The sequence below is a fragment of the Polyodon spathula genome, chromosome 25 (assembly GCF_017654505.1).
Source record: "Polyodon spathula isolate WHYD16114869_AA chromosome 25, ASM1765450v1, whole genome shotgun sequence".
NCBI classification, from domain to species: Eukaryota; Metazoa; Chordata; class Actinopteri; order Acipenseriformes; family Polyodontidae; genus Polyodon; species Polyodon spathula.
Window position 1 is genome coordinate 4,060,205 of NC_054558.1, and position 22,022 is coordinate 4,082,226.

The window sequence follows — 22,022 nt, forward strand, 5'->3', positions numbered from 1 at the left end:
CCAGATACCTACAGTCAGACATAACTGCATGCACCTGATTGACATCAAGCACATTGTATCGCACAAAGACCTAGACACCAAAACGACTGCTGCAAACCAAACTAATAGACGCTTGTTAAAGCAGGCGGGCGATCAGAGGCACTGGCAAAGGATGTGACCGGAATCAGAGCGGTTTCTTGTCGGGTCAGTAACTCAAAGCACCCAAGTTTCTCGCGGTGGGTTACTCCCCTGCTTTAATACACAGCGTCATCTTTAACTGTTTAAAAAGTTGAATAGGACCTCTCTGTTTTTTTTGTTTGTTTTAGATTTTATTTTAATTACCTTGGTGCACAATCCAAGAGCCCTATCCAACAGAATAACCTCCTTTCAAATCATTATTTTTTTCAAATAAAAATGCAGGCTTTTTAATTCTGTTAAAATGATGAGTGTTAGCATAGGCTTTTTGGAAAACGATCACTATGCTAAAGTACAAGGCTACAGAAAAAGAGTAGGTTTCATACGCAGGGCAAACAATTCACTGTTTTATTTCACACTCAGCAATTAAAGTAATTGTACTCTTTCACCAACACATAAAAATTGCATCTGGAAAAACACAGGACTTGTCACACTTTATAATGTATTACACAAACAAGAAGCTTAAAAAAAACTTTATTTAAAGACCTTCTAGAAAAGCAACTAACATACAGTGATGATAAAGGTGTGCTATACTTTCTCTTTCCTGGATATTCAGAAAACTTATATAATAAAAAGCAACGGCACTAGGATAACTCATAGTATAAAAGTGACAGAGATGGGGGGGGACGGTTATAAAATTCATCTTGTTTAGCCTGTAGTGCCGCTAAAAGATAGTTCCACTGTAGGCTGGGGTGTTACCGCTAGAACTAGGAGGCTGACAACCAACAGACCCCTCCCTGCCCCTCCACCACTGACCTGAGGGAAGACCAGTGCTGATCAGGGTCTGTCAAACTGCTAGAAAAGAGGGACTGTGCCTGAAGCCACGGGGGTGGATGTTAGTCACACTTCTGCACAACTGTACCATGTTTATTAAAGCCTTCAGTCCCACCAAGATAGGGGGGGCTGTGGTATTAACACACAAGCTGCAAGGTGCAAATGAACTCTATGCTGTTGCTGTCTACAATCCTGCTCTATCAGCAGAGTGGGGAGGCGTGTGGTCCAGCAGCACATGCAAAGTGCTTGCCCCCCGTGTGTTGAGGTGCCCTCCCTCCCTCTCTCCGCTCAGAAGTCCTGCCGGATGTTCTCCTTGTTCTCGTCCCCGTGCTGCTGGTTCAGCTGGCAGAGCTCGTTCTCCAGCTGCACTATGGCTCTCTCGATCTCGTAGTTCTTGCTGACCAGTGACACCCAGCTGCAGAGAGAAGCAAACAGGCAAGCGGGTCAGCAGCCACACGGGCAGTCATTCCTAATGCCACTGCATCGGCCCCACAAATACCACTCCCCTAATCTCAGCGGTGACTGCAGATTTCATAGCGAAGACAGAGGAGCACACAGTATACAAAGGGAGCACACAAAAGGAGAAATACTGCTTTTTGGATCAGCAATTGCAGTTCAATAACGTACTGGTAACTTTATACAGATAGAAACGTCATGCTTTTTCTAGCTCGTCAGAAAGAAAACGCTTGTGCTATACAATATCCGTTTGTTGTCGCGTGTCTAGCGAGGAGGACTGCAAGCCAGCTCGGGTCAGTTTGAAGTGTAAACGCATTTTAAGGGTCCGAGTACAGTTTCGCTGCCACTGTAAAGTGTCCTGTTGGGTTCCTCCGCATTCTTTCTAGTGAACACAGGCCTGAAACACTCACTTGGACTCCAGCTCTCGTAGTTTGGCTCCACCTTTCATCTGGTCATTTTTCCTCTGCCAGTTCAGGTCTTGAATCTCCTTCCTGCCGTGAAAAAAGAATCAGAAATCGTGTCACAAAACCAAAGGCGCCTCCAAAGCTACTGCCGCAGCAATGACCTTCGAGGTCGGTCGCAAGACACCGTCTTGTTTGTTTGAGGTTTGCAAGAGGACAGGAATGCATAGTGATCACGTATGCAATTAACTGTCAAAGTGCTCGTCGTCAAGCAGAGGCCCTCGCTGAAAAGCATGCAAGCTGCAAAGTTTTGTGCAAATGCCTGCATGACAGGCCAATGGTAGAGCGCAACACAATAACTTGTGTTTGGGTATTACAAATGACACGGCCCCCCACCTGACCCTCTGTAGCTCCTTCTGCGACAGCTCGATCATGTGCATCAGGTTTCTGTAGGGAGAGAAGAACACCTTTACTTGGAAGTAAAGCGACGAGTCACATCGGCACGCGCTCTTTCAAACGAGGGGTGGCGTCCGAGACAAACAACAAGGGGTCATTTGAAATCTGGTTTCATGGTCTTGACAACCAGAGAATGTCATTAAATAAGGATGCCTGGGTTCACTGCAGCGACCCTGAAGAAAGGCGATGTGGGGACCTACTCGTTATACAGCTTCCAGCTGTTGCTGCCGTACTGAGACATGAGTTCCAGGTTCTCAATGCGCACCGCCTGGTGCTCAAGCTGTGCCATCGAGTTGTTCACGCAGTCCTGCCACGCCGTGATGTCATTCTTCTGTCCCGACGAGGGGGCCGGCAATTCATACCTGCAACAACAAAGACGCACCATCATCACGCTGCTGAACACCTCGTCACGCCCCTACAGGCAGAGCTCTGCAAAACCGTTTCCCTTGCAATTCTCAACAGGGCTTGGCTAGCTCTGTGGTTAACAGTGCTATGCACCGGCTAGCACATACTGTTCAAACAGGCAATTTGAAATATACAAAACCAATACCTCTTCATGCCCAGGAGTTCCATAGGCTGCCTGGCCGCTAGCCTCTCAAACTCATTGCGCATGATTTCTGTCTGTGAGAGAGAGAATTGTTACTTGAAATGGTACAGCAGCCAGGACAATGGGCACACAGCCTGTTCTCCTTCATTCAGTGCTCCTGGGTTCACTTCAATCACGTACTCCAGACTGTGATTCACCCCAGCATAATTACAAAAGGCAAATGGGTAGGTTTTTATTGACCTCACCTCGAAGGTAGAGAAGTCAGGCGTGGGCAGGTAACTGAGGTAATTCTTCGTGGGTCTGTATCGTCGCGTCTCCTCTTCCACGAGTGCGGCCGCCTGGAAACACACACACGAGTGGGTTAACCCCACAGCACCCCCAACCAGTGCAGTGTGAGTATCGCAGTCTGGACTGGAGACCCTCTCGTTTTGTTCCGTGTTAGTTCCCTCGACAAGCACGCAAGTGATAATCCATCTCAAGCAATTATTTTAGAAACACTGTGTGAATATGCATTTCAAACTGCGTGTAAAACATTACAATTAAACAAAGGCGAGTTTTACTATCACCGACACACGGATCCAGTAGCCGCAGATCAATTGAGCTCATGTTTCCTCTCCAGGGTTTGTGTGTGTGGGACCAGGCTACTCGCCACTACTTTGGAGATGGTGAAGACGCGACCCAAAACAGAACAGTTTCGCCCTGTTCTGAGTCTCGAATGAACAATTCATAAAAAAACAACAAATATTAATAAAGCAACTTTAACCAGAGGAAGAAATCAAAGCAAACACACGCGACGCGGCTTGACTCTTAATCTATCACCCCTCCGGGTACGAGAGCCTCTTAGGGGCAAACACACATTATCATTGAAAACACTCCCGCTTCCTTACCGCCTCTCGCACGCCAGCAGCGTCATATCCCTGATCAAAATAAGGCAAAGCGTCCACAAACACCTCTCCAGCAACCGAGCTGGTGCCCGCCATCTTCCCCTCTGCAACTCGGCAGAGCGCACATGCGCAGAGAGAGAGTCGTGGTGGAGCGACGCCATAGTTACTGCTGGCAAAGCGCAGCGACTCAATCCAGACCAGCAGAGGGCGTGTGAGGTCAGCTGTGCTGAGAGCATGCGCAGCCGGCTCTGCTGTAGCGTGTGTGCAGGAGCAGCTCTCCCGAGCGCCCCCTCCCTCATAGTGACACACTGCAGACAAGACTGGGGAGTAGCGCTCCCTCCCTCATAGTTGCAGTATTGTGTGTGGGCTGTTGTCAATAATCATAATCATCACTGGACTTTGCAGCGCAGCCCAATCGTGCAAGAATATCAGGAAGCGACACAGTGACACACTGCAGACAATACTGCGCTGTGTGTGCAGGAGCAGCTCTTCCCTCCCTCATAGTGCTGCGCTGTGTGTGCAGGAGCAGCTCTCCCGAGCGCTCCCTCCCTCATAGTGACACACTGCAGACAGGACTGCGCTGTGTGTGCAGGAGCAGCTCTCCCGAGCGCTCCCTCCCTCATAGTGACACACTGCAGACAAGACTAGCTCTCCCGAGCGCTCCCTCCCTCATAGTTGCAGCGGCTCTCCCGAGCGCTCCCTCCCTCATAGTGACACACTGCAGACAAGACTGCGCTGTGTGTGCAGGAGCAGCTCTCCCGAGCGCTCCCTCCCTCATAGTTAGCTCTCCCGAGCGCTCCCTCCCTCATAGTGACACACTGCAGACAAGACTGCGCTGTGTTGCAGGAGCGGCTCTCCCGAGCGCTCCCTCCCTCATAGTGACACACTGCAGACGGGACTGCGCTGTGTGTGCAGGAGCAGCTCTCCCGAGCGCTCCCTTCTAATTCTTCATTTGCCTTTATAGGTCTCCTGTGGTTTTTGTTTTTGTTTTTATCTGCCATTTCTCTAGGTATCCTTATTTTAATGTTTTCTGTTTTTATAAGAAACATTTAAAAGCTTTATTATTATTTGTGTATTTTGTTGAATTTCTGTTAAGTCACTTTGGTAAAAGCATGTTTAATAATAATCTATAAAGTGATGACGTGTGCAGGTCATTCTAACCCTTATTGTGACATCATTGTGATATTGCTGTGACATCGCTGTGACGTCATGTAAAATTAGAATCCTTTAGTGTTCTCATTTGTCAGTTCAAATTCAAACAGTAGTTACTTTGTAACATCTAGCATTATCACTGCATGAAGACCCAGCTTCGGCGCTCTTTTAGAAGCTGCTATGAGAGCTCTGCCAGGAAAGCTGTGCATTTTGAACGGCACAGGGGTAGAAACTGGGGGCTCTTCAGCGAGCAACTGATCAGTGACAAGGCAACCCGAATGCAATGGGGTGCGGGGCAGCTGAAAAAAACAAACAAACAAAAACACACACCTGCTCACTGAGATTTAAAAAAAAAAAAAAGTTTATTTTTTTAGGATACTTCTGAGAACATCCCTGTTGAATATGTGACACTGTGACACGACCCCATGACGTGATCACTGGCACAGCCCTCCTCCTCGAGCAGACCTAGGGGAGGGGGGTCGCTGCTACCCCTCACAGCGTGGTCATTTCCTACTTCACACAGCCCCCACTCAGTCCTTGAACAATCCCAGTGCCTTGTTTCAATCCCAGTAACACCAAGACTGGGGGCTGCGCCAGGCAGCACTAACACTGTAGACACACACGAAGGACACTGGACAGGTGATCTGAAGGGATAAAACCTGGTCTGATAAAAATGGGATTTTGATCATTAAAAAAAAAAAAAATATATATATATATATATATATATATATATATATATATATATATATATATATATATATATATATATACACACACACACACACACACACACACACACAGCTTTAAAAGAGATAGCATGCGTATATTCTACCTGCATGATCAGTATCTACACACACTAGATTGTTGGCCTGTTAAAAGATAAATAAATAGATTGGACGCTCACATCTACAAGGGGAAAGTTCAGAGAAGAAACCCCTTTGCTTTCTTTCTCCGAGTGTCACAATGTCACTGCGGGCACTCTTAGCCTCACAAAGCACAAGGGCGCTGGCTCTCCTTCAAAGACGTATTTGTAGCGTGTTTTTCATGTCTGTGGTGGTTTAAAGCTGTTTTTAAAAAAATCGGTCAAGCACTATATAATATAATCTAATCTGCACGGCCTCCCTTCTGCCTTCCAGACCATGCTTTGTACAAATGAACAACAGTGTGTGTGTGTCCGTCCGTCAGTGTGTGTGTGTCTGTGTGTCTGTCTGTGTGTGTGTGTGTGTGTGTCTGTCAGTGTGTGTGTGTCTGTGTGTGTGTCAGTGTGTGTGTGTCTGTCAGTGTGTGTGTGTGTGTGCGTGTGCGAGAGCTACACAGGGACACGCTGGAGGCATCTTTAATAAATTCGAGAGAGAACGATGAATCTTGCAGATATCTGATCTCTCATATGACTGTGCTCCAGTTGAGTCCTGATCCCCACTATGCAAATCTATTAATCCATCTCAGCTCCCTCTGGCTGAGCGACCCTGTGAGACGAGTCGCGCTGCCCAGTGCCAAAGCATGCCAGAGAGTTCACCATTGAACTGGCCTGCCCAGGGAGCACACTGCAGGGAGGCTGGCACATGAACTCAGTGCCCTGCTCGGGGAGCAGACTGTAGGGAGGCTGGCACATGAACTCAGTGCCCTGCCCAGGGAGCACACTGCAGGGAGGCTGGCACATGAACTCAGTGCCCTGCTGCACACTGTAGGGAGGCTGGCACATGAACTCAGTGCCCTGCCCTGGGAGACTGAGGGAGGCTGGCACATGAACTCAGTGCCCTGCCAGGGAGCACACTGCAGGGAGGCTGGCACATGAACTCAGTGCCCTGCCCAGGGAGCACACTGCAGGGAGGCTGGCACATGAACTCAGTGCCCTGCCCAGGGAGCAGACTGCAGGGAGGCTGGCAGGCTGGCACATGAACTCAGTGCCCTGCCCGGGGAGCACACTGCAGGGAGGCTGGCACATGAACTCAGTGCCCTGCCCAGGGAGCACACTGCAGGGAGGCTGGCACATGAACTCAGTGCCCTGCCCGGGGAGCAGACTGTAGGGAGCCTGTGAAATACTCCTTTCTAACCCAGGTATTTGTGCTCAGTGGATCTCTGCCTTCCAGGTTCCAGTTAGCAGTGCTCTGAATTAATAAACCAGTCTCTTCATTTTTAAACTCTGTTCCAGTGGGTCCCAGGAACTGCAGCGCCTTGTGATTAAGACTCTTTGTCAACAGCTGAAAAAGGTGCTCTGCCAGCCAGTCAATCAGCACTCTTTCGGCCACTCCCACTCACTCGGGCAGCCAATAGGCACCCGTCTGAGCTTGCTGGTCCTTTAATGGCGGTTTTAAGGCGGAGCTTGCCAATTTACTTCTTTTGAAGAAATTTCATTTTATTTCCTGCAAGAGAAACCAAAAGAAAACCAGTGATTAGCAGGACTGCGTTCAATGATGAAGTCTGGGCAAGCCTCTGCTACGTTACGAATGAATGAAAAGATCTCGTCAAAGCCATTACAAAGCTCGCGCACGCACACACAGGGACACCCCGACACGCACGCACACTCACGCACGCCCCTCACCCAGTCCCTTCAGAAACTTGTTCATGCCACCGGGCTCCGAGTCCGGCATCGTCTCCAAATACTCAGCTGCTCGAAGCTCGAAGAGGCCTGTGGACACCAACAGGGGGCGTTAGAGAGCTGCAGAAGCCCGTTCTCTCAGTGCCTTCCTTCCTGTCACTAACCAACCAGCTGTTTCCCCTAATGCCTGTTCTGCAGTCAGGACAGAAAACAGTTATCTATGATGCAGAACACCTCCCAGTATCTCAAACCCAGTATAGAGAACCAGACAGATAGACATGTATTTATTAAAACACCTGTGCAGCGAATGGACTGGCGAGATTCATGGAGTGAACTGACCTTTGACCCCGCTCTTGCGCAGCTCCCTGTCCTGGATGAAGCCGGAGAACGTCTGCGTCTCCATGAAGAGCTGCAGGAACTGCCGCGCACCGCGGGAGGGGTGGGACTTTCGGAAAGCGTCCCGCCGGAGAGCCCTCCGCCCCCCCTCCCCTACCGCCATGTGCAGGGAGTAATGACCCACCAGCTCCACAAAGAAATGGACAAATGCCTCAGAGAGAAGAGAGCTGAGGCAGGGGGGAGGACCTGAGAGAGACAGACAGAGAGAGAGAGAGAGGATGTACTAGCCTATGGAAAGCGCTCTGAACACACATTAGTGTTGCTTTGTATTGATCATCCGTCTCAACCTCAATCACATTGCAGGGTTCAAAATGCCTGGCTTAGCGATGACTGAAGCAATGAAACAAACAGACATTACAGACAGAGATAGACAGACAGAGAAAGTGAGAGTCTCACCTCCTCTCATTCCTGCTGCCTCCAGCGCCAGGATGTCTCCTCGTTCCTCCAGGACCTGCAAGAGAGCTGCCTGGAGCTTGCTGGGGAGGATACAGTCCTCATCCGAGATCTGAGGCAGAGACACACACAGCCTTCACTGACATGCACTACAGGTTCTTGTTTACAGAATAAGCAGGGGCTGCTGTAAGGAGCTGGTGGGATGTTATTTACTGCTTGTATAGAACTCGATTCTAACTGTGCTGTGGCTGGACGGCTAGAAATAAAACCAGAGGGTTACTGAGGGTGGAAATGTCTACAGCGAAGACTACAAAACTGAAAATGCATCAAAAATGAAAACAGAAATAAAATGCTTATTAAAACCCTCCACACCTGGAAACAGCCAGCGCCGCTACAGCAAAATACTGCTGGAAGTATGAAGAACAGGTATGTTTGTATAACTACAGTACAGCGGGTAGAGTTGGAATACAGAGACATGCATGCACAACTACTCACCTGTCTTATGAAGCGGTTTGCACACAGATCCACAATCAGCACCTGTGAAAGATCAGACAGCTCTCAGGTCTGCTCTCATTTACACACACCCTGGCACAGACGCTGTAGGCACACAGAACGCACTGCCATGGGAAACGCTCAAAGTCACGGATTTGTTTAGATGGTTTCGGGGGACAGACTCACCTCTTCGATGGGCAGCTCCATCAGCTCGGGCAGGGCACAGGACAGCACTCCGATCAGGAAGGGGGTGGGGGAGCAGGTGATGTCGATCATGCAGGCCGGCAGCACAGGGATGTAGGTGTGCTGCCAGGTGAAGGGGTAGAGCAGAGCGATGGCAGCGTGGGCACAGCGCGACAGGGTGCTGGAGAAACACACAAGAGCAGGGTGAGGGAGGGAGAGGGAGACCAGCACAGCAGCGGTGAAACTGAATCCCGCACGCATTTCAGTCTTCGCTGTAGAAGGCAAACGGGATACACCCGAGAGAAATAAAGCGAAAGCTTGAGTAAGGGCATCTCCAGAAATTCGACGTGCCTTCAGCAGTAAGGAGGCGGTTACCTGATGAAAACCCGACAGCGGGAGGGCGGTTACCTGAGCTTGTCAGCTACGAAGATGACTCTCCTCTCCAGGAGCAGCGAGGCGAACACCTGCAGCAGCTGGCTCCCTCCCAGACACTGGAGGAGACAGTCGAAGTCAACGTGCTCCAGGCGGGAGTCCACAGGCCGGCACAGCTCCAGAACCTGCAGCAAGAGGAAGCACATCAACCCCTCAGCATCGCAAACATGAACCCAGCAGGGCCAGACTGGCTGGAAGGAGCTTGACCTGGACGTGCTCACCTCGTTACCGGAGCCAGGCAGGAAGTTCTTGACGGTGATGGTGCGCCCGGGGGCGGGGAATGGAGCCTCCATAACACTGCGCATGAACGGGTAGACGAGAGCCGGAGAGATATCCCTGCGCCGCTCCACCTCCTCCAGAATCTGAAAACACCAGACACACCGTCAATATCAGCTACAGAGCCAGCAGATTCCCCAGGGCAGGAATAGAAAAGATCTCTTTGTGCACATGTTGGGAAACGAACACAAGCAAGTGTAAGTACAGCAGAAATCTAGAGTAAAAAAAAACCATTTCCCTTACCTTGGCAAAGAGGTTAAAGCAGCCCAGCCGACTGACAATACAGTGTACCTCCGGGATCCGCTTCCCCTTCCCACTGGGCTGAGGAGAGAGACAGGAATCGAACGAGGAGACGTTACTGCTGAAGACAGACAGACAGACAGACAGAGAGGGAGAGAGAGAGTGGGCCTGGAGGTTTAAATCGAACGAGGACTGACAAGTACTGAGAGACAGATCTCCGCAATCTCTCCCCTTCCCAGCTGGACAAGAGAGAGAGAGAGGGAGGAGAGAGAGAGGAGAGAGAGAGAGAGAGAGAGAGAGAGAGAGAGAGAAAGAGAGAGAGAGAGAGAGAGAGAGGGGGACAGAGAGAGAGCGAGGAGAGAGAGAGAGAGAGAGAGAGAGGAGAGAGAGAGAGAGAGAGGGGGAGAGAGAGAGAGAGAGACAGAAAGAGAGAGAGGACAGACAGAGAGAGAGAGAGAGAGAGAGAGAGAGAGAGAGAGAGAGAGAGAGGAGAGAAGAGAGACGTTAGAGAAAGACAAGGACTAAAGCTGCGAAGAAGCGAGAAGATACAGACATGAATGAGGAGCATGAGAGACTGTACAGGAATACGAAGAGTCTACTCACAGAGAGAGAGACGAGAGAGATGCAAGAGAGAGAGAGAGAGAGCTGAGAGAGACAGAGCTTACGCAGACGGAGACAGAGAGAGAGAGAGAGAGAGAGACAGAAAGAGAGCACAGAGAGAGACAGACAGACAGACAGACAGAGAGAGACAGAAAGCCCTGGACAGGAATCGAACAAGGAGACGTTACTGCTGAACAAGTTTTGTTTTTTTGATGGATATTCTGAGAAGCCGCTACGCCACTAGTGTCTATAACGACTTGGCAGGGACTGCGCACATGAGAGCTGCAGAGCACACAGCAATGCTGGACTGTTAACTGCACTGACTTACACAACCGCACTGACAAACAAACCCGAGTACAGCCTACCAAGAGCTTGCGGCAGTACCCAAACCAGCGGCCTCCGTCCTCTCCAGTCAGCACGAAGGAAAAGGTTTCACTGCAGAAATAAAGGAATGCATTCAGACACCACAAGTTAGGATAGCAAACACAGCAAATAATGAAACTGCAACAGCGGCCTGAGACGAAGCGCGGCTTGTATTTGCACAGCGGATTCGTTCAAACCATTCGGGACCGGAGGTTTGTTCAGAGTCACGATCCCAATCCACACCATGCTAAGATGTCAAGTCAAGTCTTGGTTTTGTTTATTTTTTACCCTTAATCTATTATTGTTTAATCTAAAATCAGCAATAACCAAAAAGACAGGTGACAGGTGATTAACACACAGGCTACAATGTGCTCTCTCAGAAGCGATCAGCACGCTTTCCTGAGTCCAGCGTGGCAGGTCATTTGGGATGATTGTGGCTGGGGTTAGTGAGGGTCCCGCTGAATTTCACACAGTGAAATACAGGACAGGTTCATGTTTCATTTTCTCCGTCACATCACACAAGCGTACCTGGGGAGCTCAGCTGAAGGTCTCCAATCCTGGGAGTCTGGGAAGCAGAAACTGGGAATGGCTCTGAGCCTCTGCTCTGCATCCCGGGACTGTCGCGTGCTCTTCTCAAACTGTGAACAACAAGAGGCACAGCAATCCGTAACCACTCTACACCCCAGACTCTCAGCACCTTCCCAATAACCAGAGCTCCAGTCTAAACACTCCATTCACAGCTCTGTCATTACCAGCACCTTCCCAATAACCAGAGCTCCAGTCTAAACACTCCATTCACAGCTCTGTCATTGCCAGCACCTTCCCAATAACCAGAGCTCCAGTCTAAACACAGCTCAGCTCTTCTGCGAAACACCATAAATGTTCTGGTCAAAGTTTTTAAAATGAAGAGGGCGCTGGGGGGCTGTCAGGAGTCTCACCTTGTTGGGGAACTGCTGTGTGATCTCAGGGGTGTAGGCGTTGCTGGAGGGTTTCTTGCGTAGCGACACGACGACGAAGAGCTGGAAGAGCTGCTGCTCCTGAAGCTCGTACAGGTCCTTCTCCAGCGTCTGATAAAGAGGGTTTCTCCGCAGAGTGGAGTGGACATGCACAGAGCGCCGGCCACCGCCTGAGAGGAAGAGACGCTCGTCAGAGCCTGGGACAGCGTGCAGGCTGTGTCAATTCAGAGCCTGGGACAGCGTGCAGGCTGTGTCAATTCAGAGCCTGGGACAGCGTGCAGGCTGTGTCAATTCAGAGCCTGGGACAGCGTGCAGGCTGTGTCAATTCAGAGCCTGGGACAGCGTGCAGGCTGTGTCAATTCAGAGCCTGGGACAGCGTGCAGGCTGTGTCAATTCAGAGCCTGGGACAGCGTGCAGGCTGTGTCAATTCAGAGCCTGGGACAGCGTGCAGGCTGTGTCAATTCAGAGCCTGGGACAGCGTGCAGGCTGTGTCAATTCAGAGCCTGGGACAGCGTGCAGGCTGTGTCAATTCAGAGCCTGGGACAGCGTGCAGGCTGTGTCAATTCTGGGACAGCGTGCAGGCTGTGTCAATTCAGTCTTCGCTGGTTACTGGCGCTCCCGTGGGTTAGGGAGGCAAAACCGTCAGGGACCGTTTCTCCTCATCGCGCTGCTCTGGACCCGACCGGTCAGGCGCTTAGTGAGCTCAGAGCGCACACCTGCAAGGCTTGCCCTCCAGGGGGCGGTAGCTCACTCTGGAGTTCCTGGCTGCAGAAGAGGAAGCTGGCTCGGTCACGGGAATAATTTGACTTTCTAATTTGGGAAGAAAATCAGCGGCACTCTACATTATTTATTTATTGATTTATTTTTTGTTAATAGTTTTTACCCCTTGAATTATTGAACACAGATCCGCTGGCACCTGGTCTGGCTACTCACCTACGCTGGGCTCCTCTGTCTCACTCTCTGTGTCACTGGCATCACCTGGAATGAAGTAAAAGGGATGTTTAGTCAATGTGAACTCACTGCAGTAATTATAGGAACACCGCTTCATCTTAGATTGCCAGAGCAATAAAAATATGCCTCAAGCTTTCAATCACAACAATGAGACACGCAGTGGTGGCACACAGAGAAACTCAAAGACTCTGCAGGGACAGGCGCTGCTCAATGTCTTCAGTGCTGAAAGCAGTCTGGTTCACACGCTTACATCCCATGATAAAATAAATGATGCAATTCGGTTATAAAATTACTGAAGCCTTTAAGACGAGATGTTAAAGGGCACATTTATTCCATATATACTAAACTTTTACACAGAGAATGGAAGGAAGACATTGCACAGCAGTTTGATCCAGTCCTGGTTTTGCTACGAGTTTAGTAAGACACACCTGAGCTTGTTACCCATATGCTGGGGCAGATCAAGCACATATTAAAACCTGGAACGGCTGAAACTGCTCTGCAATAGGAGTCTTATTTCCTTCCCTGTTATAGTAGGATGTGCGGCTACTGAGTCCTGCCAGCGAGCAGCAATCTAAACTGGAACTCGCAGAGTCTGAATTTAAATGTGGGATTACTGATGGAAACGCACATCTCTTAAATCACTCAAGGTGGCAGGTTGAAATTCCTGGAGTCCTAACCTAACTGCATATCTAAGCAGCACCAACGCAAGCGCCCCTCTACCCACTGCACCGATCCGCAGGGCAGCAACGTACCTCTGCCCATGGTCACCTGGGTCTTCACTCGCTTCTTTCCCCTCTTGGCGTTAAAGATCTCCTGAATCTTGCTCACAAACTGGAAGGGGAAATAAAAACCACTTAGGATTTGCTCTGAAATGAACTCCAGATGAGAAGCCTGTGTCTGGCTGCCAGGTTTCCTGACAGCTCCGGGCTCGACGCGGGCTCCGCAGTCCAGTCCCTGAGCAGACATGTGGGCTCCGGGTCCTTCTATCTGCACGCTTTCACAAACACCAGATATTTAAGTGAGCTGCAGCTGAGAGGCTAATTGAACAATCCCACAAATCTTCTCCTTCGCACGCTCTCGTTCTCTACACGCAGCCCTTCACACAGCTCTGAAAGTCTGTTACTGCAAACCCCTTGGTTTCTTTAGGTCAGCTGCACACGTAAGAGTTACAGAATTATTATTTCATGAGCTACAATTAAAGCATGGACACGTTTCGAGCCGTCGCATATAGAAGCTGTACTTCTGTATTATTTCCCTTTAAGATCAATTAAAACAAACCCACTTCACAATCACCAAGCAACTTCCAACAGTACATTGTGAACCTGCGAATAGCACACATCACCCTTTTTTCTGTCCTTGATGCAGTGGGTGATTCTTTTGGGGTGGATGCAGAACTGGGGCGATCGAACCAGCAAGTGTTTGATGGAATGTGGAAAAACTTCTTGCAGCGATTGTCTGTTCAAAAGTTTCGCCAAACTCCGTTCGGAAAAAGATAAGCGTAAAAGGAAGCCGTTCCAAAAATGCACACGAGGACGGTCGACAGTATCTAGACAAACACACTGGAAATACAGCAGCGCAAACACCAAGAGAAACCTCTGTCTCTTCCAGATAAGTGTCGGGGGGTTGTTTCTGTGTCTTGGCCTGTTACTTTGGATGCTTTTATTTCAGGAGTGGGGGGGGGGTTCCTAATTGAGAAAAGCAAGTTAAGCAGACGAATGTGTTTTTGGCTCGTGCCTCCTTCAGTCCTGTGTTCCTATAGCATCTCTGCAGATGAGTTACATGGGCTGCTCAGTTCAAAGACAGTATCATCAGGAGAGTTCTTTAGATTCTTAACAGATTTCAGCCCTTTTTAAAATCAGTCCTGGAGCTAGATTCCTGGTAAAGACAGATATAAACCCAGCAGGGTCTCCAAAGTGCCAGGAAAACCTTTCCGAACTAGCGGAAGAAACAATGAGAGCGCTGGCACGCGGAGAGCGCTGGCACGCGGAGAGCTGGCACGCGGAGAGCGCTGGCACGCGGAGAGCTGGCACGCAGAGAGCGCTGGGTGTCAGCGCAAACTCCCAGCCAGCACACTGGAGAGAGGGTTCACTGAAGAAACACTTTTAAAAGCGGGCTGTAAGAGATGGCATCTCTTATACAAGAGACACCTTGTACAGCAGCCGTCTACATGCAAGAACTCAGAACACGCATGTTAGTGACGCTCGCCCTCCACACACACAAGATTAGGATGCATTATATATGTGCTGAAGTTCTGTGACAACTGAACCAGCAGCAGCTCTTGAGATTCATACAAAACCTTTTCATTCATCCAGGCTTTAATAATACAGTGATAAGAGCACGCGAACAGACATTTATAAGCATCCTTCTAATTTAACAAGAAGCTTTACACTGGTAATGCAATTAGAGACCACTAATCTTTAAGCTGCTGCAACGTACATTCAACGCTGTACAGTAAACTGATCCTTAAAACCATCGCAAGGCCTTTCATCAAGCCCAAAAATATCAATTGTTAAAGGAGAATTTCAGCCCCTCTGAGGCAATGTCCCACCTCCTCTCCACTGCCCCCCTCTCACCAGCTCCATCAGGATTGAACACTCCGCCTCTTCCCAATGCCTGGGTTCAGGGGCTGCCTCCAGTCCCAGCCCAGGAGCCTCTCTCTCTGTTTTTAAAGTGGCAAAGCAGCCCTGCTTTCCCTGCCCCAACTCTGGGTGTTGAACAATGCACACTGGCTGTATGAAGTGGGTGGCAGTCGCTGTGTGAAGAACATGCAGGGGCTGGACTGGGGGTTTAGGAGGAATTGCTTGGCGACGAAAGCTTTGCTGTTCTGGTTTTTTTTCAACATACAGAAATAGCTGGCCTATAAGAAGACGGGACTCTTAGAAGTTCCTGTTTTTTGTTCAGCAAATGCAATTGCAAACATTCCCACACACACGCGCGCGCGCGCGCGCGCGCACACACACACACACACACACACACACACACACACACACACACACACACACACACACACACACACACACACACACACTCTTTCCTTGTGTCTTTTTTTTAAACATGTGATATTTTTAAACTCCTCCCTACTGACTGTTTGAGAGTTACGGACCAGCCCCCTCCTCCCCCCCTGAGTCTATGCAATGATAAGCTTTGCAGACCCTGCCTCCAGCACGCCCCCCCCTCTCCCCCTGTTCTTGTACCCGTGGCAGCACCCTGGTCCTCCCGTTGCTCTCTGGGCGCGGGCCGCTCCTCTTGCACTCTGAAGTCGGCGACAGCGGCGTGGCTCGGACTGCAGGGGGCGCCGCTGTGCAACAGCGGCCGGTCTTGCTCAGGTCTTGGGCTCTCCAGCTTTTCAAGAGGGGGACCTGTCTGAAGAGCCTGGCTGGCTTCGGGGGCAGCTGAGGAGGGACGAGGGAGAGGAGGGGAGTCAGGGGAGGCAGGGGGGATCATAGGTGAATGGACAGGGGCATGCTATCTTGATTGCAATTAATGATTCTCAATTATTCTCTATACTGTATAAATTATGCATTACTGGTTTTGAATCAAAATGCACCCAAATACAACAGCATTTGGACTGAAGCTGACACAAGGAACAATCGTGTCTGGGGTTGATAGGGTTAGACTGACACCTAGTGGAAAACACACCTAATAAAATGAAACAATAATAATCTTTGAAAGCTGCCCATTTGAGAGCGATGGGCACGGCATTGGAAACCGCATGGGATTAGCCAGGAGATGTTTCGGAAGCCGGACGGCCTACCTTGGGCGGAGTGGAGCGCTGTCCTGGGGCGTTTCTCTTGGGAGTGGCGGCCCCTCTCAGCTTGTGCAGTGCAGGCAGATTCACATCCTCGTACGCGTTCTCTTTGACCGGGTCTGGGGGAGCGTGGAGAGACAGCGAGGGAGAGCTCCATCACTGCTTTCACAGGACACTTTACACACAGAGCCTCCGTCCCATCAGGGCAGGAGGCTGGGCAAACTCCCTGTCCCAAGCAAACTGCTTAAACACTAACAAGCCAGGCTACACAAGCAGCGATTGAGAGCGCTACCACTTCTCACCAGCAGGGGTCAGAATCCACAACGACAGTGCATCACATCACTGTTACACTACAATAGCGTTTTCCAGGGGCGCACACTGGATGCTATGCAGCTAGATTCTAGCACCAGACTACCTCATACATCACCAGCAGGCATGCTGAATTAAAAAAAAAAATCTACTGCTTAGCAACCACAGATGTTGATAGTTTCTGATTGGGTCTGGACTATTCGCATGACCCGCCCACACTCACTAACACCTCCAGAGCAAAGGGGATGGGGGCTTGATTAGGGGAGGGTTTGAGCCTTTAGCACCAGCAGGCTCTCATGCGCACGCGTGTACCTCGTGATTCACAGATGATATCCTCATAAATGTTGTCCTCAGACAGAGCGTGGTAGAGCCCCGGGCGGCACTCCTCGGGCGCCGACTCTCTGCTGCCAGACACCAGGAAATTGAGCCTCTCCGCATCTTCAAACTCAAAGGATTTCCTGTGGAGAAAACAAAACGGCAGCCTTCAACACCAGGGGAAGAGGGGCCAGCAAAGAACGGACTGCAGCCTGCCTGCCTGCCTGGCACACAGCTACCAGCGCGTGCGTGTGTGCGTGTGTGCGCGGGTGTGTGCGCACGTGCATGTGTGTGTGCGGTTGCGTGCGTGCGTGCGTGTGTGCGTGAGCGTGTGCTGGTGTGTGCGTGTGTGCTGGTGTGTGCGCGCGCGCGTGCGACGCCCATCGCCCGTGCACGTAACTTGCGTGCGTGCGGGTGCGTGCGTGCGTGCGGGTGCGTGCGTGCATGCGTTTTGCACTACACTCAAACCTCAATTACTCTGAATATTTCTGGCTGTTCAGCTACAGTTGTTATTCAAGCCTCACACATGTACTATAGGCACAGCTGGGCTTACACTCGCTGGACTGACTCACTGTGCAAATTACTCCCAGGACATGTGCTCTTCACAGCACAGAAAAAGACAGAGTCGGTTTTGGTCATAACAGCGAGGCAGCCTTACTTGTGTGGGTGCTATTCGTGGAAGACGCCTTCAAATCTCAGCTCGAAGGTATACTGCTATGAACCATCACCAGGTAGGTCATCACCTTAAAACAAATCTTTAATGTTTTACAGAGTCTATTTTAAGATCTACACAGCTCCTGGTGCTAACACAGCCATCCTTTAACTCTATATTAACCCCACTGGTGGTTTCGCTCCATGCATTAACGGGTGTGTTGCAGATCCTCGAGGGTCCTGGAAGACTAAGCCTCATTTTAACCAGCGCTGTGACTCCCGGATGCCTTCACACCGCCGCTGGCTCGGCTCCTGTGAAGCACAAGTTCCCTCGACCTTGTTCAGAACTAGGTCAAGTTCAGACAATGCAGTGCGCTGCTGCCAGAAACTACAGCATGAGGTCATTTCCCAACGAGCTCTCAGCTCTGCTCAAAACATCTGGCACTCGAAACACAAACCCCGCCCACTTCTCAACCCGCGCTTGTGAATCCTGCTGCTGAACCTGAGACAAGCCAAACAACCCAAAGCAACTGCATCGAATCGATACAGAAGACCACCCTGAAGGCAAGAGATTTTCTGCAACAGAAACTTAGAAACATACACTCCCTGGCTGTTGGGAGAGTATCCCACCTCTATATACACTGGACTCTCCACCACACATGGGCCGCAACACCACAAGATAACTGCTGTGGAGTTCACAGGCTGCAACTACTCCAGGATGTCACGACGGTACAAGCTGGACCAGCGCCGTATGAGCTGGGGGGAGGTCCAAATACAACAGCCAGCGAGTATATAAAATAACCTGATTTCAACTGAAACTGAAAGCTGTGGGATTTGAGCTCCAGCGCTCCTAAACCCTGGCGTACCTGTTGGGTTTTCCTCGTGTGATTCCGTTTACAATCCCCTCCGGGCTGGGGGGTGGGTAAGAGGGAGGGGAGGAGCTTGGCCCATTCCTGGCTGCGGATTGGCCCTTCCCGTGGATGCAGCCCCCCAACTGGCCCGGCGGGGTGCGCTCTCCCAGGTACTGGAATGTGCGTTGAGGCTTGGGCAGTGGGTTGACTGGGAGAGCCTCCTTCTCGGTGGGGCTGGGGCCCTCTCGTTTCCTCTTCAGTTCCGCCTGCAGCACCTCCTTCTGCCAGGGCAAGTCCATCTTCTTCCAGAAACCCCTGGAGGTGTAGAAGCTCCCGGGTGGGAGAGACCGGCAAGCGTCCGCCGCCAGGCTGCCATTTCCCGGCTTCTTCCCACTCTGAGGGCAGCAGTCTGAGCTCACCATTTTGTGGATGTCTTTCAAATTGTCACCACCGCCGCCGTTGACGGGTTGCTGTTGTTTGGTCACGCCATCAGGGGCCTGACAGGCTTCCCTGAAATCGAGGCCGAGGCTTTTGGCCTTGGCGAGGCCAGGCTTGCCGTTAGCGTTCTCTGAGCCATCGGATTGGGTCCTGGAAAGCACAGCGTGGCCGCCCCTGACGTTCAAACCCTGCTGCTGGCTGCGGCCCTCCCATTGGGAGATCTTCTGCTTGATGTTGATGGCGGGGTTGCGGGTGAGGGCCCTGCCGGAGGTTGGGGAGTGCCAGGGAACAGCCCCTCCTCCTGGGGCATGCATAGCAAAGGGAAGGGCCTCTTTAGTACTTCTGGGTAAAGAGAGAGACTCTCTCTCTCTCTCTCTCTCTCTCTCTGTCTCTATCTCTGGACAGAGGTCTGCAGTGGGGTTGTTCTAGACCAGTTCTGAGGGCTTCAGGCTTCACACATCTCCCCGTTCCACCCCGGTGTGCCATCCAGACATCTTCATCGCAAGCTTGGCTCCGTCGACAGGGTGGTGCTGCAAACCAGCGGGACTGCTTTCAGAGGGAATCCTGCGGGAGACAAGAACAGAAACAGGTTTGTTCAGTGCTGGGAAGACAGAAGCGCAGCGATGGGCTTCTTCACAAAGAGCAGCCAGTGGCCTGCGATGATTCACCCCCAAGGAGCAGCAAGGCAAGGTGGAAAAGATCTCAGAATTCACTGCAATCGAAACCACCTCACTGAGAAGAAATGCAGGAGCCTAAACCACTTCCACTGCTGAGCCACACTGTCTGTCACTCTCTGCTAGCACAAGTCCAAACAGTTAAACAAGTGAAGCTGTCATCCCCAGCAAAAGAAATAAAGTGTGCTTGGCACCGACACAATAGAAGCCAGTGCCAGGAATGGGGGTCTCCACACGTACGCGCACACACACAGGCTGATTGAGGGGGGCAGTGTGGAATAAATGAATGAAGAGCAGGCTTCTAACATGCAGCAAGAGACTCTCTGTTCTTAAGTGAGCTACACTTGCCCTGCAGCTGTTAGCTCTGTAGCAGGCAGGAGTGGACAATGGTGTTTAAACCCTTTGTCCAGCTCAAACGAGGGACCGCATCTCTGAGGGAGCAGGGAGGAGAGGGGAAGTCTCCATGGTAATATTGGAATGTTCAGGTCTCAGTGAACACAGTGGAAATGTATCTCTCTCTCTCTCTCTCTCACGCTGTAACCCTACACCATTATAGTTACTGGATCATAATCATGCCAATAAAACAACAATGTGACCTGTAATGTGTGATGCAATGCAGCCTGCTATCTTCAAGGAGCGCTAGGAGGACGGGAATGGACTCTGCTCGATTGCCTCTCAGCATTATCGACATCATGACTGCTGCTGTGCTGAGATTGCTTTCTGCAGTCCCCCCCCCCACCCCGTCGCAAAGTTCTAGATCAAAGGTTTGAACGCTTCTCCAGCCCCTCCTCACAAACAGGAAGCGACCTGTGACCTCTGCCCCTGAAGGTCAGGGTAGCCTATTGTTGTCATGGCAGCCGTTTCCAGGATCGACAGACCGGCAGGGATGCGTTTCCCGTCCGCTCTTGCCATGGCGACTGGCCAGGGTGTATTTTTAAACTGGCCGGCCATCCTGCTCCGATACGAGGAGTCTGTGGACACAGGCGTCTCAGCGGACAGCCTTGCAGTCCCCTGGGGGCAGGGCCACTTCCATTCTCCACTCTCTGCAGCCCAGGCCTCGCTCCCACTTCTAATTCGGTTCTTCAGCACAATGACGTAAGACTTCAGCACGCAGGAAGCAATGAAATCGATTTTAGTGTGACGCTGAATGAGATCTGGCACACAGGCTGCAGTTTTAACTCTGTTCAGGTTCTTTGCACAGCAACAGCTCACACCAGCAGCCATTCTCCACTATCCTAATAAAGTGACCACACCCTGCAGAACGTTTTCGATTGTACAGCAAAACACAGCCTCATGAATCATCCAGAAAGCATGTACCCCCTCAGCAAACCGTTCTTCTCTCCAACACAACGCAGATGGAACGATCCAGCTGGATTCACTTTCAAAAAGTAAGCAGCCTCAATTCCATCCTTTACCATGCTTCCAGTGTTTCTCATGGCAACGTGAGAAATATTATTTTGGATACATTTTTTGATAGCCTGTGTTCAGGTACTACTGAACTCACAAACGTCCCTCCAGCCAAAATTCTTTACCACACATATAAGTAACGCAGGTCGTGTCAGTAAAGAGTCACGATATATCTGCACAGCTGCTGCATTTTGTTTCACAAGAATTCTCTTAAATCAGACACTGATCTAAACTGTCCACGTGTTGTCGCTTTTATAAAAAAAAAAAAAGATTCATCCCAAAATACTTTTCCCACTATCCCGCCCTGTCCCGCCGGCCGCGTGAGTCTCCCCCTGGAGGGCAGAGTAACAAGGTGTGTTTCCAGGCACTCGACACACCCCCTCACCTGTGCAAGCACCTGCACACAGTGCGAGGCTGTCATGCATGTCCTGGTATTTCTATCACAGCAGGAGCGACGGGGCTGACTGAAATGACGGTTTACACTGTTGTTTTAACCCCGAACACGCCTGCAGGAGTGTGGTTTGCATTCCCAGTTGGGACACGAGCTCTGCTTGTGTAACCGATTTCCCTCTCAGTAGTTTCACCGAAGGAAGCAGTCGCAGATGCAAATCTTCAGTTTAGCGTGCCATTAACAATCAGTCCACATTAACACTAAAAAAGGACACAGTGCAGCAGAACCTTCTCAAGCAAAACCTCTACAAAAGAGCAGCAAGGTCCTGAAACACATTTCACTTTGAAAGCTCTTCCATCCTTTTCCAATCAAAGAGAGATCTCCAGGCCCTCGGTACAAGAAGCTTGCCTGCTGAGACACCTCGCAAGAGAGGGGTTCCCCGGCAGCCATTTCAACATTACCCCCCAGACACTGGTCCCGCTGTTACCCCCTATCGAAACAGAGGCACCTGCAATGCCTTCCCTGAAGCACTCAGGTTTCAAATGAACTACAGTTATTAGCAATAGTCAGAAA

The 22,022-nt window shown here is 50.6% G+C and overlaps 2 protein-coding genes across 3 annotated transcripts; both read right to left on the bottom strand.

Moving 5' to 3' along the window:
- Positions 1–632: 632 nt before the first annotated feature.
- Positions 633–3,815, bottom strand: LOC121300376 (pre-mRNA-splicing factor SPF27). The gene is made up of 7 exons (XM_041228952.1): positions 3,696–3,815; positions 3,054–3,146; positions 2,812–2,882; positions 2,462–2,623; positions 2,202–2,252; positions 1,815–1,895; positions 633–1,363 (listed from the first exon to the last, which is right to left on the bottom strand). Exons 1-7 carry the CDS (start codon positions 3,786–3,788, stop codon positions 1,237–1,239), a joined length of 678 nt encoding a protein of 225 aa, XP_041084886.1. The 5' UTR covers positions 3,789–3,815; the 3' UTR covers positions 633–1,236.
- Positions 3,816–6,729: 2,914 nt separating this feature from the next.
- Positions 6,730–19,309, bottom strand: LOC121299808 (DENN domain-containing protein 2C-like). Of its 2 annotated transcripts, XM_041227897.1 has the most exons (18): positions 18,555–19,309; positions 17,035–17,180; positions 16,420–16,532; positions 15,860–16,057; positions 13,418–13,496; positions 12,648–12,692; positions 11,697–11,884; positions 11,287–11,396; positions 10,761–10,830; positions 9,799–9,876; positions 9,501–9,641; positions 9,256–9,404; positions 8,851–9,028; positions 8,668–8,709; positions 8,176–8,284; positions 7,723–7,965; positions 7,387–7,473; positions 6,730–7,207 (listed from the first exon to the last, which is right to left on the bottom strand). In XM_041227897.1, the coding sequence occupies exons 1-18, from the start codon at positions 19,289–19,291 to the stop codon at positions 7,176–7,178; spliced, it is 2,745 nt and encodes a 914-aa protein (XP_041083831.1). In that variant the 5' UTR covers positions 19,292–19,309; the 3' UTR covers positions 6,730–7,175. The 2 variants fall into 2 exon arrangements, with proteins under 2 accessions (XP_041083831.1, XP_041083832.1); XM_041227898.1 differs by lacking the exons at positions 6,730–7,207; positions 7,387–7,473 and adding an exon at positions 7,482–7,575.
- Between the last annotated feature and the right edge of the window lie 2,713 nt (positions 19,310–22,022).